We start from the raw sequence: 17,449 nt of genomic DNA, 5'->3' as shown, positions 1-17,449 counted from the left end.
TGTTTCTCTGTGAGGGTTTAAACAACAGACATTTCATTCTCAAGGCAAGAGATCTACTTACCAGTATTACTAAAGTAAGCTCACCTTGTTTAATATGTCCCTTTCCCTCACAAGCTCATCTATAGCTTTCTTGTCAATCTCTGCCTGCTTTTTAGCAGCCTCCAATTCTAGGGACAAGAAAGAAAGAATATCAGTCCTGGGTTCAAACTGGTAAAAATACAGAAACGCCTAGTGGACATTTTAAAAAACCTTAATGATAAATGACCAGTTCAATTAGCTCTGATAAAGTTTCGCAGACTCAGGTATCAGCTAATGATGTTAAAGCTTATTTGGATATTTAGAACTCAGGTACAGTGATTAATGATATGAGGACACATTATATTTGTTGTTCAAACACAGATACTACAAAGAAGTTGGATTTTCCGAAATCATGGAGCACATTGAAAGTCAGAACCTTTCAAGAAACTTCAAAACAAGCATCCAAAAGTTGAGGCACTTTCAGAAATAGAGGCTCTCAGAGTTATTCTGAACTCTCTATGTCAAATCCGGTTCTCCTSTGAAACAGTGTGATTCCATTGGGTTCAGTGGAATTAAAACTACTTAACACAGGTCATGATTAACACTGTGTATATACTATTAAAATGTTATTAAAAACTGAAGAGAAATATGACTTCATTACATTGTAAAATTAATTAAAACCTGCTGCACTAACACTGCAGTTCATGAAAGGCAATGCACTGGAACGCTAAAAAATGAAGGTAGGTTGAGGGCAACTCTCTATGTGACACGGTACAAATTGGCACATCTCAACACTCAGTTATGTCGATCGTATTTTCACCGCATATATGCTGCACTGCAAAAATCCTCTAACCTTAAAAGCTTTGTGTAAGGCTACTCTACACTCCAACTGTCATTAATATAGTCCCATTCTAGGCACTAAAGGGGAGTGATCTTAAGAGGAAGATGCACTTTGAATGAACAAATTAAGGATAGAAGATAGATCCATTCATCACTTAGACAACTACCTCTCTCTAGTCCAGACATTTGGTTTTTCAGGGTGTCTCTCTCATATTCTGCATCGACTTTCTGTTCCTCTGCAACACGCAGCTTAATCTGGAGAACATCTCGCACTTTGTTCAGCTTTGAAATTTCATGACGCATCTGATTCACTTCATCATCTCTGACCTATAGAACAGCAAAAAGGAAGAGAGAAGGAATCTACAGAAAGAAAATGCCTCTGTACTGAGTATACAGTTATTCTGTGCAATTCAGTGCCCCAGGAAAAAAGGCAAAAGTGCTGTCAGTGGCCTGAGAGGAGATGATTAGATAACTGAACCCTATTAAAAATAATTTAAATAAAGACAGCTAGGGCAAGGAAAATGATAATCAAATCTTATGCCTCAGGGCCTACAATGATCAATAAAGAATCCTCAACTGCAAGCCATAAGCAACACTACAAAATTCATCCTGTAGATTACATATAGTCAGCTTTGCTTTCCTAACAAGTGACAGTGACTGTGATGAGTAAGGTATCTGTAGTGTGAWGCGATGCCATAACTCCCGTGTCCCTAATAGCAAGTATCTGTTATCCCCAAACCTGTTATAACCTGTGGCTTTAAAGCAAAAGCTAAATGTAGCATTCATCTAATTTGCTATGTAATCAGAGGAGAAAATAATCAAAACACTGCATGAAAATGCAGGAACTAGTTACCAGGAACTGGAACCAAGAATCATAACAAAAATATATCCTGTGCCTTTCAGGAGGTAAACATAACTTCCTCATATGATTTCAGTGCCACTGTTAGGTTTTACAGCCATCACAGACTACAGCATACCATTTACAGCCTCAGACACTGATTCTGTAAGATGGAGAATCCTTCCGAGTATGTCCTGGGAGGACATGCAAGTATGTCCTGGGAGGATACGRATCTCCACAATTTTTACTGACTACAATAACCTTTAAGAGATTCATGAATACTTTGACAGTTTGGGTTGCCCAGCATCACCAGAGTTGCCCAGCAGACTGCAGGATCTAACTGCAAGCAGAGGGCCTCTCATGACTGGCGTTCCTAGAAACTTTGGCAATTGGCATAAATAATAACCGGGCAACATCTTCTAATCTTTTCCTCCAGAAGTTCACATACATGACTCTATAAATTCCATCAAGTTTTTCTGAAGTTAAGATTAGATTATAGAACTAAAATCCTCCTTTTAAAACACTAGAGCCTCCTACTTAGAGCTCAGTTGGACATTTTGTAAAGTTTTAAGCAATGATGATATTGCTAGAAAGATAAAGCCAGATGACCTGGAGAACACGGTAATTAGTTTCTTAAATAGGTAATRAAGATGTCCTCCGATCTGCCCAACAAAACATAACTGAAAACAAACTCCTAACATACAACCCATTTAGGATCCAAATGAAGATCTTCTGTGTCACATTAGTTCTGAATTGAGCTTTTAATCTGTCAGTAGTAAGTTCTTATCATTCTGACTAATAGTGCCTACTCAAAAAAGCTCTCTGTTGGCAAACAACCTTTTTATTTAAGTGTATGGTTATACTTAACTAAAGCTTGATAAGATAATGGTTTTCTACTTTATTTTCTAACACACTTAGCGCTGCAACTGCAAAATGCAAGATATGGTAGCCATAAAGTAATAACAACTAACATTTAGACATTACCCTTTATTCACAAATGCTCTCAAACTACCCCAAAAATTATATGAAGGAATCATTTAATCCTCCCCCAGTTGAAATTCAGCTACCTCTGAAGTAGTACAAAACAACTATTTAACAACATAAAGTCAGTCAAGAAAACAATYTAGATCAGAATGTAAACACCAGCTTATTTATTTATTTATGTTTAACTTCTTTAGCAGATCCTGTTGGGGGAAAACAGTAGCATAGGAAGCAACTCCCTTTAGTGGGAGATAGCCAGGATACCATTCTTACARTGTATTACTATTTATTAATACGTTCTGGCAACATTTAAGTTTTGTCAATCATTATAAGAAAGTCATTGCTCTTATCTGAAGATCATGCAATTCAAAAAAAGACCTTGTGCTGGTCAAAAGTACCATGGGTCTTCTACAACCACAGCCTGGTGGGTGCTTTGGCTCATGTGCTAAGCACAATTCCTCCAGCAGCATGAGTGCTCTCCTTTCGGGTGATACRCTTGGAGCCTACACTATGGTACTCACACAGAGAGAATGGCACCAAATGAGAGTCAGATCTATTTCTATAATCCTCAGATTTCCCTATAAGTACCAATTGGGAACTATCAGCACAAGAACTGAGACTAGCCTTGTCCCAAGTGGTATGACTGCAGTCAGAGATAAGGCTGATAAAATACATATATCTTCTGGTACTTACTTTCAGTTCCGCTGTCTTTTGCTGGACATCCTGCATCACTTCTTCAAACATGATATTGTGCTGCTCACTCTCTTGCATGAGCTTAGTATTTCTAATCTGAAATTGCTCAAGTTCCTTGCCAGCTCTTTCGTTCAAGATCTGTTGGATTAAAGAACAATCCTATTAATTCTTTCTAATCTGATTACAACATCTACATATACATGAAGGCAGAACTTTCTGTCTCCCGAGGAGATAAAAGCTGCTGCAGATTGTTGTCTGGTTAAAAACCCCTCATTATTGCTGATGAAATTACTAATGTGAAATATGATAAATGTTTGTATTGGCTAGGGAAAAAGATAATTTCTAATGAATAACACAGACGATGTCATTTCTTTCTGGGAGCTTTGTAGGTCTCCCTCACAGGTGGTAGATAAATATTTTAATTCCTGTTTGGCATTTGGCAGGCATCACATAACACGACAACGTGCTGTATGTAATCACTACAAATGAATATGAGATTCAAATGACTTCAATCAGCAGAGGGCAGGGAAGCTCTTTATCTGAGCAAGCAAATCCTACATTAACATGCCTGTAACATTTCTCRGAGCACATGGTTTGCTGAGACCAAGACACAACCATTTTCCTCTCTAATTTGTCTTCAGTCAAAAGCCCAGAACAGCAATTTCATAGTTTATGTAGAGAACATGTATTTCAATCTTGGAACTGCCAGTCTTTTCTTTTGCTTGATGGGACTTTCCCTAACAGATATTACACCATAAATGAGGAAAGAATGATCATCATATTTTTGAGTTTAAGCATCCATGTGTGACAGACTGATAAAGTCAGTATGTACCCTACTCTTAAAAAAAAAAAAAAAAGGAAGTGAGAACTCCCTTTTCTAAATGTATATAGAGAGCAAAGACTACATAAAAAGTGAGAATATTGTTTTTCGTATCACAAATGTCAGGATTACACTGTGTTTCAGGGGGTTCTTTCTTGAGCGGTGGGCATGGGTGCAATGAAGCATATAGTCACTGTATCAAACCATCTACTGTGCAAGCAAGGATACTTTATTATAAATTTGAGCAGTACAAAGGCAGGCATCATAGCCAGCTACAAGTTAGCTGATAAAAAATAACCTTATTAGGTTGCAATAGCTCAGTCGCCTTCTCTTGCACATGTACAACCTGAGTCTTGCCTGTGCTTTGGAGAGCCTTCCTGCAGCACACAATGCAGGGCCTCCACAGCCAATTCAGGAGCCAGCAGGGGCAATGAAGGTACCGCAAGCACCCTGCCAATTAGCCTAGGCACTGCACATCACATGAACTACTAGTGTCCAGGATAGGTTGAATATCCCTAAAATCTGCATTTAGAAAGCTKAAAAGGGACTTTAGAAAGGGGGAGGAGGAAGAACGGAATGCAACCAGGAATTGTAGATATCCCACTTAAAAACAACATGATTATGTCAGCAGATCATGGAGCTCTGCCCTCAAAAGCTGCATCCAATTCAGTCATATTCAGAAAAAYGATCAACCTTCTCTTTATCTCTTTATGTGAAGTATTTTACCAAGACTCCAYGGTGACATAACAAAAGAACTATCACAGGCCTCTCCCCACCCCAATTCAGGGACCTGAAGGAAAAAACAACCATAAATTTACAAGATGCACACAGCTCCGGAGGAAGTTTGCCTCGAGGTAGGACTGTTTTACAGTGATGAGATCTGTTCTGCCATTTACTGAAATTGCTTCTCGGAGAGTTTCTCAGAGTCAGGGGAAATACACTGAAAACCTGAAAATTCAGACTCTTGCAGAACACTGTGTTAGGACATTTTCAGATAAAGTGTTCGGAAGCAAAAGGAAGGAAATCAATCAAAAAAGTGTACTAAGAAAATTCTTTGCCCTTTGACAGGAACTATTCCACAAGCTCAAGAGGCAGGTAAAAGTTATTGTGACAGAGAAGAAAGTAATCAGAGATAAAATGACTTTACCACAGGTACTACAGTCAGTCAGTGGAAAACTGGGAATATATGCCAGAAACTCCACTTGGCAATTTCCTGCTACTATCGTTAGATCATCCATGCTCTTCRTGGATTTTGTCCTATTTGTGGTGGTCTTTTCAATATGATCTCCAATAATGTCATCATGATCCAAGCAGAACACTACTGATTTCTATGAGGAATTCTAGCTGAAGTCTGACAGCAAGCTTTAAATATTTATTTATTAATTAAAAAATGTATATTAAGATTAATTATTTATCAAAATGTATTGACTTTAAAATAATCTCCCTCACTCTCTCACCATGAAAAAGTCAGTTTTCTTTTTATTTTGAAATTTGACCCTAATCTTAGACCTGGTGAATACAGGCTGCCACATACCCTACCTTCTGCTCTTTTAGATGCTGTTCTACTTTTAGTTGCTCCTCTTTGTTTTTCTGCATATGTTGCTGTAAAGTTTTAATCTCAGCTTGTTTGTTATCTATTTCAGATAGAAGATTTTTCAGCTCCTTCTCCATTTTTTCCTTCTTTCGAGCCTCTCGAGTTGCCTCATTCTGACGTAACTGGATTTCTTGCTGAAGCTGTAATAACAGACAAAATAGTTAAAGTTCTGTTGCTTTTTATTCAGGAAAACAAGGCCTCTGACGTCACCTTTTACTATGTTAAATTTTGAAAACAATAGCTTCTCTATTGCTGTATCCATTGCTAGATGGCATATGTAAGATTTCCTCAGATTTAAATATGTTCTCCAGTGATTGAACTAAAAAAACTACATAAGAGAGTTTATCTATTGATGACAATAGCTTTTTAAGCATTAGTCAGTCCATCCAAGAAGAAGAGTCTGACAGAGTTCAGATGTAAAAACATTCCTCTGGAGATACAGTAGCACAAATGGATTTTCAGTTTTAAGTTACTTGTACAGTTGTTTTTTCTGAATACAGAGTTAAAACTAACTTGGCGTTCATTTTGTACTTTAAGTATTTTTATTTTGATTTTTCTATCTTACCAGCAGAAACACTTAGCACACCGATTGTAAAGGAAAGGAAGAAACATCAGAGCAATGTTCATTTTCACAACCGCTCTCAGTCTTTCTGCTCTCAAAGTTCCGCAGGAACTTTGAAAGAGTAGATTTCTGTCATACATAATAGACTGTCTTGTGACTTCTGTTCTCTCTCTCCCCAAAAATGTGATGGAGCAGAATCAGCAGAGAAGAGCCACAGGGGGTTTGATCCACATGGAAATGTTGAGTGCATCCAGGGACAAGCAACTGAAAAATGCTACTTGCTGCGCTAAGCCTGAACTAAAAATTCCTTTCGCTCTGAGATCCACAAGTGAAAAGTTCCCAGAACTGACAGAGTCTTAAGTAGGATTTTCAAAAAGACATAAACAATCCTAAATAAATAATTCTGAAGGAAAATAATTTCATATTGAGAGAACAGGAGGTTCCACATATTGTAACATTCCTGTAAGGTTAATGGCTGAGGAAGTAAATGTCAGAAGATTTTAAGTTGGTAAGATTCAGTAAGTTCTGATGAGAGTTTCACTCTGCCCTCTTTTCTGCAATGCTTCACAATGCTGTCAGAAAAGCAAAGATTTATATTCTTTTCTATCACATTCCCAACTATCTGTTTTAGAAACAGAAATTAGTATTGTCTAYGGAACCTGCACTGACCATTACTCTCCTATCTGTGATCAATAAAAAAAGTAAGCCAAATGCTGTTTCCAGCTCTCTTTTCTTGCTRTTATTTGGCCATATCAGAGTTTTCTATCCCATTTTCCACTCTTTTGCACTTTCTCTCCATTTAGTGAGTACCCTACTGATTCTTGGCCTTCTGTTTCTCTAGGTTTAAATGAATGTATACATACCACTAAGCAAAGAAGAGCCTTCTATTCAGATGGTCAGAAAAACAGAGAAACAAACTGAAAGAGCAGATAAAAAGAGCAAGGCTGAGATGGAATACAGCTGCTCTCTACAAACACTAGGGTGAAGAAAAATTACTTGAGCTAAAGAACAGCACGTTTAAATTAGTGTGACAAAGAAAGTAGGAGGTCTCTAACCATCAGAAAAGTGGGGTTCTGGAAAAGCCTCAGAAAAGCAGTCGGGGAGCAAACATTACAATTAGTTTTTAAGTCAGAATTTGATATCTTCTTAAAAATGATGATATGACATCATACAAAAACAGCATCAAAAGCAGGGGCTTTATGATAACTGTTCCAGGTCTATGTGCTAAGTAGTTGTCTGGAGGAATGAGGATTTACAATGCAGAAGAAAAACATCTTCAGTATGAAAGAGAACTATGATTTAGGCAGAAGAACTGTGGCACCACTCAGGGTACTGAGAAGCCAGTAAATGACAATATGCTTTGCAAAGGACATAGCCTAGAAATAGAGCAAAACAGAAAACCCATTCATAACAGACTCCCTGCTGAGAACTCTTGGAAAGGTCTGAGATGTGAAATAACAGGGAGTAAGTAGTACAGGAGAGTAGTGAGGTAGTAGTCAAAGGAGATTAATTGCAAAGGTGGAGAATGGTTCGGGACAAAGTCTAAAATCGCCACCAGGTGACCTGCACTGACCTGCATTATGGATTGATCTGCCTCAGTTTTTGCTCTCTCTATATCCTGTTGCTGCTCTGTAGCTTGAGTTAGACTTTCACGTAACTTCACAACCTCTGACAAGAGTTGAYCTCGCTCCTTTGTTATGTCTTCTTTAAATTTGAGCAAATCCCGGACACTAGAAGAAAAGAAATAATAGCTGAGCCGTGTCACGGACACTTTGTTCTTCCACCAATACGAAGATCTTCCRTGAAAAATAGGAGCTTAAAGGTGTTCTGTTCCATTTTAAACTCCTCTTCGATTAGGCCTTCACTAGTCAATCAAATTATGTGCTCCAGCTACTGTAATCATTAAAGAGTCACCATCAAAACAGTTTTAAAACCTAACCAAGTCCAATAAATAACAAATAAATTTCTTGTTATTTGCCATCCTCCTGAGTCTGAAGAGTCTTTTACTTTCCCAAAATGGTAACAGGGAACAAAACTCCAGGCCCACTGCAGAATTAGTCAGCAACYAAAAGCTTGTTACATTATTGCAAACAACCTCTCTGCAACTTACCTAACTGAGCATCTAACTGAATGTCTTGCCATCATCTAATGTAAGAATAAAATAGACTCCATGTTTCTACACATTTATACTTTGAAAGAAAGTCCAAGCAGTGCAGTGTGGGTTCAAGTTCCACCTTAAAACGCATGGTTATTATTCTGAATGACTTGGAAATGCCATATAGGACTGAAAGCCTACAAAAGAACTGCTGAGTCCCATTGCCTTATCACTCAATAGAGTATTTAAATATTGAACTGGACAGCAACACAAAAGGAACTTGCAAAAGAAATCCTGCTCAGACAGGTCTCTGCAGCCTGCTAGGCAGCTGGCAACTGCAGGAGTGATGCCTTGACAAAGTCATAGCTCCGGACTCCTCCAGGAGAATCAAAAAGCAGCCACAGACAGCTGCCTCTAGGGAGAGAGGGAGAGTTTTACTAGAAGCAGGCTGGTCAGCCAAACCTGTAGGTTCGGAGAAATCTGTTACGTAGGACCAAAACAGCTCAGAGCCAAAAGGTGGAGGAGTGGATTTCTCAGGCATTTAGATGGTTTATGTGCTAGGTCTTGGAGGGGAAAAGTTAGAATGTACTGAAGGCCAAAATTGTAAACCCAGCTCTCATTTATGCAGCCTGGTTACACAGTGTGTGGGGAGATGAGTAGGCCCCATGCACCAGCAGAGATCCTGCATGCCTAACATAAATGCCTTACGCAGCGTGAACGTTTYGAGCCAGAACAAGCTGGGCTAACTGCCAGCAATCTGGACAGAAAACACACAGGTCTTAGGGGCCAATATACTTAATCTCACCTTCGAGCTTGCGCTTAATCTTGTAGCCTAAGCACAGCTAGAGGACCTGATCCCACAAACATTAGATTTTGGGGAGTATTTAAAATCTCTAGGATCTCTGGATCATTATTTTTACACCATAGCAACTAGAGGCTTCATCTAAGAATACRGTCTCTCTTTGCTCGTGACTGTAGAAGTATTCAATAAAAAAAGCAACCATATGTTAAAAATCTATAAATATAGAAGACAAAGAAGAATACAGAAAGCGATGATGCTTTACAACAAAGCTGGGAGCAGAAAAGATGTCAAGTCTCCCGCTTCTTGTCTTATCTACTTGACCCTGTTGCCATCACATGCAAAAATGTTCACAAGATCCTATTCTCAAAGACATTGKGTGTTGAAATGCCAGTTAGATAAAACAGTACAACAGATACTGAAGAAATGCATAATATTGATTTTTTCTTTGATCTCTCAGTTTAATCCAGTGCTGAATGAACTGTCTCTGAGCCTGATTCTCTACTTGGTCATTGCATTAACACATACACCAATAAATGTGCACTCATGAGAAAAGTAAGATGGAGTAAAGACCTCTCTGATTTCCACTGTCTTTGTAATGTGTAAGTAGCTAAGCAAGGTRCAGGATGACAGAAAATCAGGTCAGGCTTTCCTCCTTCCTGGGGAAAACTTACTTGTACTCCTGACCTAGGGATAGTTCAGATCCTTGCTCCACTAATTTAGTTAGGCGTGCAATTTCCTCTCTTAGTGAAAGAATTGTTTCTTTTGCTTTCTGCTCCTTTTCATAGGCTGCATCCACCATTTTCCAGGCCTTTTCAATCTCCTAGGAACAAAACAGAAAACACTTACTTAAATTAAATGGGGTTGAAAATGAACAACAAATTGAAAATTAATTACCTTGTATTTTGGTTAATTAAGGAAATAGATTTTCATGTCTTTTCATGCTTAGATTCACAGCTGTTCTTTCTGCCAGTCCTCTGTTCATTTGGACCAGCACATATTAAACATTTTAAGACATTCAAGCTATGTCAATTTACACCACAAAAGAGCGCTAATACATTTTTTCTAGCACCCAGGSGTTAACATCAGATCTCATTCTGTGAGGTTTTGGTTGTGTAAGTCCCACTAATATAAAGAATTTACTGAACCTTCCAGGCCTACAAAGGCACCATTTACTTAAATAGCTTATTTGAGTCTATAAAAATTTTATTATGACAAAGAGCATCTAAATCACTATAACTGAGAATAGAAGAAAAGAGATGTTAGTCTGGGGTTTTCCTCCCTCTTTGCTCACTTCCACCTGTGAGGACTTTGAGTATTTTAATTTTAAGTGTATATTTAGATGAGTCACAGTTCTGATGCCAAATTTCAGCACACGGAATTATTTGACTGCCAGGTTGGCGAGCCACTCACAAGCCCAGAGCTTGATATCCACAAAGAGGGACAGCGGATGAGGGATCGTTTATTTTTTCAACTTCCTCTGCATCTCTCTCTCTCAAATCAGATCCTTAACAATTACACAGCAGGCTTATTGCTTTACAGATTTAAACATCAACAGGTGACTCCTCACGCTCTTTTCAGCTCAATTTGGTTCTAGAATTCAGTGCTAAAAAGTTACATAAATTCAGAAAACAACTGGACAAATCTGTGGAAGTCATCAAAGACTCATTAAATAAAGAAGACACTACATCTAATTCCTGAAGACCCTGAGCTGCAAATCACAGCATGCTTTCCTGTCTCTCATACTCTTCTCTCAGCATCCACTGTTGGCTGCAGACAGATTGCTTAACTTGATGGCCACCTTCTCTGTCCAGGATGGCTGGTCTTCTGGGCAGATTTAGACTCCTACCATGTCAGTGCAATTCTACATAAGCATTAGGGTCTCCACAAGCAGAGCCAGACATAAACATCACTGTATCAGGATCTCTTTCAACTCTTACGTGCAAGAAACTGAGATTGATTAAACTAAAAATTGAAAACAATCTCAGCAATGAAGAATATTAGATATTTTAATTTATATCAAACTGTTCATAGCCATTCTTTATTTAAATTAACATTTTTAGTTCTAAAAACAAACCTATTTAACATTAAACYCAACATGATAAGAACCTATATAACAGTATATACTTAATACATTTATTGAACTCTTGTATATTAAAAAAAATGTAACACTAAACTGTAATGCCTAAGTTAAATATTCAATCAATTGAACTAGCAGAAGTCTCTGGCTACTAGAATTTGCTGAAAAGCTATCATTGCCATAGCTGTTTCAAGCTAGGAGAGAACACATTTTCATTTCCATTTTATTTATTTAACTAGTTGAGCACATCCAAATTTGAGAAACCAGCTGGAGTTTAACGATCAGGGATACGTGCTCTTATGTGTGTTCTTATCCTTCTTTTTCAGCCTATTAATAAAGAGTTAAATGGTGAGTTCTACTTGCTCTGATATTCCGAAGGAGACTATAATCAGTGAAATTCACTATCTGCAACAGTAGTTTCATTACTTAATAAATTACTTAGTTCAAAATCTAATTGAAAAATGTCTTTTTTCATTATGTATCACGCACATTTAAAACAGTTTTAAATATTAAAATCAATTTGGCAATATTTTATACCTTTTAGTTCTAATTTCCATTCAAATGCAGCAATGATCACACATCATGTATTAAATACTATCTAGCAAATAAGAAATTTTCATTCACTATTCTCTAACATAAAAACGTTAAATTAAGAAATTTAAGTAAATGTATGCTAGACTGAAATAATGGTACAGACAGTGTATCATCTTAGCTGGCAAAAAGCATAAAATTTAGCTGTAAACAAACATGTTTCAGATTAAGCAACCAATAAGAAGCAACCAACCTTTCTCTAGAAAAATGCAAATGAAAAATAAGATTAAAGTTGATTACTTAAATCAAAGCTTCCTGCTGACTGATGAGATTGTGATTAAAATTGGTGAGTTAAATTGCTATGATTGAAGTTGGGGGGATAGAATTGCCAATTAAAATCAATCTGCCCTTTGAGAAGTCTTTTTACTGGCTTCAGTGAAGTTCGATTAGGTGCTTATTCTTGTATCTGCACCTTGTTCTGGTGCATATTCACAAAAGGGATTCCYTGAAGTCAATGAGACCATTCAGATAAGCAGTGACTGCAGGTCACCTTAAGATGTGCTTTCTGAGCTTTAGACTGCTTTTTATGTGTGTCAGGATAACTCTTAGCAATAGGGTTAGCAGRCACAGATTATGGTCCCTGTTCATAGAATCACAGAATTAGAATGGTTGAGGTTGGAAGGAACCTCTGGAGATCATCTAGTACAACCCGCTTGCTCAAGCAGGGTCACCTACAGCATGTTAGACAGGATCATGTCCAGGTGGGTTTTGAATATCTCCAGAGAAGGAGACTCCACAATCGCTCTGGGTAACCTCTTCYAGCGCTCTGTCACSATCACAGTGAAGTAGTTTCTCCTCATATTCAGGTGGAACTTCCTGTGGTTCAGTTTGTGCCTGTTGCCTCTTGTCYTGTCGCTTGGCATCACTGAAAAGAATCTGGCCCCATCGTCTTTACACCCTCCTTTCAGATACTTATACACATTGGTAAGATTTCCCCCTCAGTCTTCTCTTCCCCAGGCTGAASAGGCCCAGCTCTCACAGCCTTTCCTCATGGGACGGATGCTCCAGTTCCCTCACCATCTTCATAGCCCTATGCTAGACTCTCTCCAGTAGTTCCATGTCTCTCTTGTATTGGGGAGCCTAGAACTGGATGCAGTACTCGAGATGAGGCCTCACCAGGGCTGAGTAGAGGGGCAGGATCACTTCCCTCAACTTCCTGGCTACATTCTTCCTAATGCACCTCAGGAGACAATAGGCCTTCCTGGGCACAAGGGCACATTGCTGGCTCAGAGTCAACTTGTCATCCACCAGCACTCCCAGGTCTTTCTGTGCAGAGCTACTCTCCAGAAGGTCAGCCCCCAGCTTGTACTGGTGTATGGGGTTATTTCTCCCTAGGTGCAGGATCTAATGCTTGCCTTTGTTGAACCTCATGAGGTTCCTCTCTGCCCAGTTCTCCAGCCTGTCCAGGTCTCTCTGAATGACAGCACAGCCCTCAGGTGTGTCRGCCACTCCTCCCTGTTTGGTATCATCAGCAAACTTGCTGAGGAGGCACTCTGTCCCCTCATCCAAGTCATTGACAAAAAAGWTGGACAGGATGGAACCCAGTACTGAGCCCTGGGGGAAGCCACTAGCCACYGGCCTCCAACTAGACCCCRCACCACTGATGACAACCCTCKGAGCTCTGCCTTTCAGCTAGTTCTCAATCCACCTCACTGCCTACTCATCTAAGATGCTTGTTAACAGCCAAAATCTAAACAAGAATTTGCTTCAGCATCAGCAAATTGGGCTTTGTTCTAGTTCTTCGTTTCTTTCCCTTTGAATAGAGGAACAGTAGATTGTTTCCTTTAAATTCAAAAGCAAAGAGGAGGTAAGTTCTGATTGGTAGATGCCTTCATTAAAAAAGTAATCACTTTGTTACTCAGCAAAGAGGTGGAACAGAAAGAATGCAGAGCATGTTGGAATCACAGCATAACTGCAGTATGTGGTTAGGTATGTAACATGCACTGCAGTCCGTTGCATAATTAGAGATGGAAACACACTGGATGTTTGCAGTCCGAATCATTCAAAAACTTTTGTAGAAGTACTCTGCAAAATGTGAAGTAGACTTCACAAAGTGTGACCGCCTTATTTTATTTTCTTTAAATAGCCCAAAAGATCACATCAGTTTAACTGCTCAAAGACTGAGAATTAATGAAATGCTTACTTAGTGGATTGGACTGATGGCCCTAGAAAGTGAAAAATTGGTAACTCCAAGTGTTCTTCCACTGCAGCCTTGTGGGACAGCATCCCTAGCATTGAGAAATAGAATTGTATTTCCCTATTGCTCAGTTTTGCTCTTAGCTTCTCCGGCATGACTGTCAACAGCAAACTGTTAAGTGAAATGTATTAAAACTACAAAAAAGCAGTGAACAGACATCAGACAGTAACAGCTATTGATTATTATTGTTTTGAGTTCTACTAGCAATTGATTTGGATAGTTAAATACTACTGATTACAGTAAGGCTTCACAGGGAGAAAGATTTTGCCTCTGCAGCTCATGTTGTAGACCTGGAGCCCTTATCTGGATCTGAACCAATGACCTAGAAAAGGAAAGTTGTAAACCTGTTACCTTGATGAGCCATCAATCACCATGATTTAGGACTTTAATTTGAAGCAACTATACAATTTTTACAGGAACAGCCCCACTAGGATTCTCCTATCTTTTACAGATAATGAAATATCAGAACACATTGTTGGTTTAATTTAGCACACAAGATCATCATCTTTACTATTTGAGTGCTTGAAACTTTGTCAGCACTTGTCTTAGGCACCTGTGAGACATATTTTTGTGTGCTAGCAAAATTGTAGTGAAATACTACAGCTGTAACGCAACTCCTCTTTGGAAAGGAGAACAGCATAAAATGTGAAGGGTATGCCAAACACAACCCTCAAAAATGACAAGAACATTTTAAACGTTATCCAAACAGCTCACAAACTTTTAAGAGAAAGACTAATTCTTGTAGCCAAATTGAAAAAAATATCACTGCTTTTTACCTGGCCCACAGCACATCACTAGAATTTAAAGGTCTTATGCTGGATATTGTGTGTTTTTTCTAATAGGATCATACTATCAAACAGCTTCTTTACTACAAAATCTTTCAGCTGCTTCAATAGTGGGTGCTATTGCTAAACTGGACCTTGTCTTAACTTCAGATCGGAAAGACCCTCATTTTTCCTACTCTTACACTCCTCAGTTTTGTGGATGATGTTTCCTCAGGTTGGGAACACCTTCAAGGATGGCCTCTGCAACTGTACTCATTCAGAATATTGCCATGCACTAACAGAAAGAGAATGATAAGGAACATTGCAATTCTTGACAGCCACCTACCAAGTTTTGATTAGCATCAGTGAAAATCAACAGGATTTTCTAGACAGATTTCATCCTCCTTGAGGATGCTTGAAGCAGCATCATGAGCTTGCAAGCTGCAGACTTAGAATGACAGTACTGCCAGTTATGTTTACTCAGAGTGCATTTTCTTCATAATTCCAAGGACAAGAAACTTAAAGAACTTCTTCCATTTCTTTAGTGCTCATAGAACAGTCTCTATAGTTAAATCAAATTTATTTTACTGGAACAAARTAAGTCTATAGTGTAAAGGACATTAATCATTCTTTTGAAGCATTTAATAATAACTGTAGACTCACCTCTTCTAAAAAAAATAACACTTAACTACAGGGCATAGGGGTTTCTCAACTAAATGCTAAATTAAAGTCTGTCCACATATCACAGCTTAAGCTTTTAAAACCATCAGAARGAAAAAGAGCTCAAAATACAATCTTTAGATTATTTGGCAGTTTAGTTATGGTAGTCAAATCTCCGTATAAGGCTAAAAACATTCACTGTTCTTTAGAGAGCCAAGCAATTTGATAGAGTTCAAATCAAAGAATATAACAGAGCAAACTGGTAAAATCATATTGAAATGATATATAGGATTCCTTTTCAGACACATCGTGAACCATGTATTTATATGGGTTGATGACACTTCCCTAGTCTACAACCCATATTGCAGCAAGTAGACAGATTTTTCATGTTCTGGCAACAGTTAATGTCTAAACAGCAGTTCAGAAATACTAACTAATCCAGTCTCAAGAACTGTATATTTAAGTACATAATCAAGGTACGATATTTTACAGATGAGAGAAAGCTTAAATACAAATAATTCATGAGTAACTGAAAGCCAATAGATTCATCTTAGTTTTAGCCCAGTGCAAATAAACACAGAATTTGACTGAAAGGGGTAAAAATAGCAGGCTACAGAAAGAAAGCAATTGGTAGCAAAGTAGAGGTTAAAGGACAGGAGATGCTCTACACTTAATCCTCTGGCTAGTTCTCCACATAAAACAAAGTGTTCTTGCAGCTGCTGTTCTTTTTACCGTGTTTTCCATTAGCCATTTAGGTCATACTTAATTCTACTGAAAATCTTACCCTCTTCATTGATGATATAGACACCCGATCATCTTTAGAGAGCTTTGTGAGTGCAGCTATTTTAGATGAATTCACTACAAGCTCAGCATTCAGCTCCCTGCATTTTTCCATGAGACGCTTTTCATTTTCATGAGACTTTTTCATAACAGCATGGAGCTTCTCATATTCTATTCGGAATTTCTCCAGAGTTTTATCTCCCTTCAGTAGTTCGATGACTTCTTGGAAGTCTTTTTCAAGTGCTTCAACTGCACTTTCCTCTAAACATGGTTTGTCAGACTTTTCCTGAATGAAATGAGACAGATAATCAATTAACAACATCTCACTTATGACCCTAGAATATAAAAAAGCAATATATGGAGTGTGTAACAGTTCCCTAATAAGAACATGACAAAGATTTCTGTAATAGTAGTTCTCTCACTACCATATGATATTCACATTGCAGGCTATTTTTTTCAAATACATCTCCACTGATTTTACTGAAATAACTTGTGCTTTAACAGTCAGAGCTCCTGTAATTGAGCACCATGACTACTTTAAAGATAGATCTRAAAAAAAAAAGCCATCACTGTGACAGTGTTCAAATAATACATCAACTACCCAGGCAGCCTAGTACTTTAGCCCCAGTTCTTCACAGTTCCCTGAAGTCTGATTAGGTCACGCTTTGTATGAAGCCAGTGTCAGCAAATCACTTTCATATAGATGTATCCAAAAACTCCAAAAATTACAATACAGACCAATCCATCCTCTGCGAGAAGTGCTCCTTTTAAACTTATCACACAGGGAATTGTTGGTCTAGCTCAGTTCTGAAGCCAGAAGCTTCAGGGAGAAACTGGCAGAGGCAAAAGTAGCCTCAACGTTGGAAAACATATGCCTGTAGGTGCGGAATAAAGTTCTGTGTGGGACAGCGGGAATTTGGGGCCTTAATCCCTCCCAGATCSGCTAGGTGGGCACGACGCGCCCTGCGCACTGGGGGGAGGCGTTGGGGCAGGCTGGGTTTTCTCATTTTTCTTTCATTCTCCCCTCTCTCTGATGCTGAACCTGTCATTTTGCGTCGCCCCCGGCGTGACCGGCCAGGTCGGGGCCGAGGGGGCCGCGGGCAGGGACGGGGGAGGCGGCTCACCTCGGCCATGGCG

General features: G+C 38.7%; 1 protein-coding gene across 1 annotated transcript in view; it reads right to left on the bottom strand.

Moving 5' to 3' along the window:
- The window catches only part of CFAP58 (cilia and flagella associated protein 58), a 59,743-nt gene extending 42,298 nt beyond the window's left edge, over positions 1-17,445 (bottom strand). The window contains exons 1-8 of the mRNA XM_085308269.1: positions 17,437-17,445; positions 16,317-16,598; positions 9,915-10,063; positions 7,920-8,076; positions 5,730-5,924; positions 3,371-3,508; positions 1,026-1,185; positions 85-167 (exon numbers count right to left, since the gene is read on the bottom strand). Coding sequence (XP_085164395.1) covers positions 85-167; positions 1,026-1,185; positions 3,371-3,508; positions 5,730-5,924; positions 7,920-8,076; positions 9,915-10,063; positions 16,317-16,598; positions 17,437-17,445 — 1,173 coding nt within the window. The remainder of the gene's footprint in view (positions 1-84; positions 168-1,025; positions 1,186-3,370; positions 3,509-5,729; positions 5,925-7,919; positions 8,077-9,914; positions 10,064-16,316; positions 16,599-17,436) is intronic.
- Positions 17,446-17,449: the final 4 nt, after the last annotated feature.

The sequence above is a fragment of the Rhea americana genome, unplaced genomic scaffold (genome assembly GCF_003343005.1).
Source record: "Rhea americana isolate MKP2758 unplaced genomic scaffold, rheAme1 scaffold_104, whole genome shotgun sequence".
Classification (NCBI taxonomy): domain Eukaryota; kingdom Metazoa; phylum Chordata; class Aves; order Rheiformes; family Rheidae; genus Rhea; species Rhea americana.
This window is presented reverse-complemented; position numbering and strand designations above follow the sequence as displayed.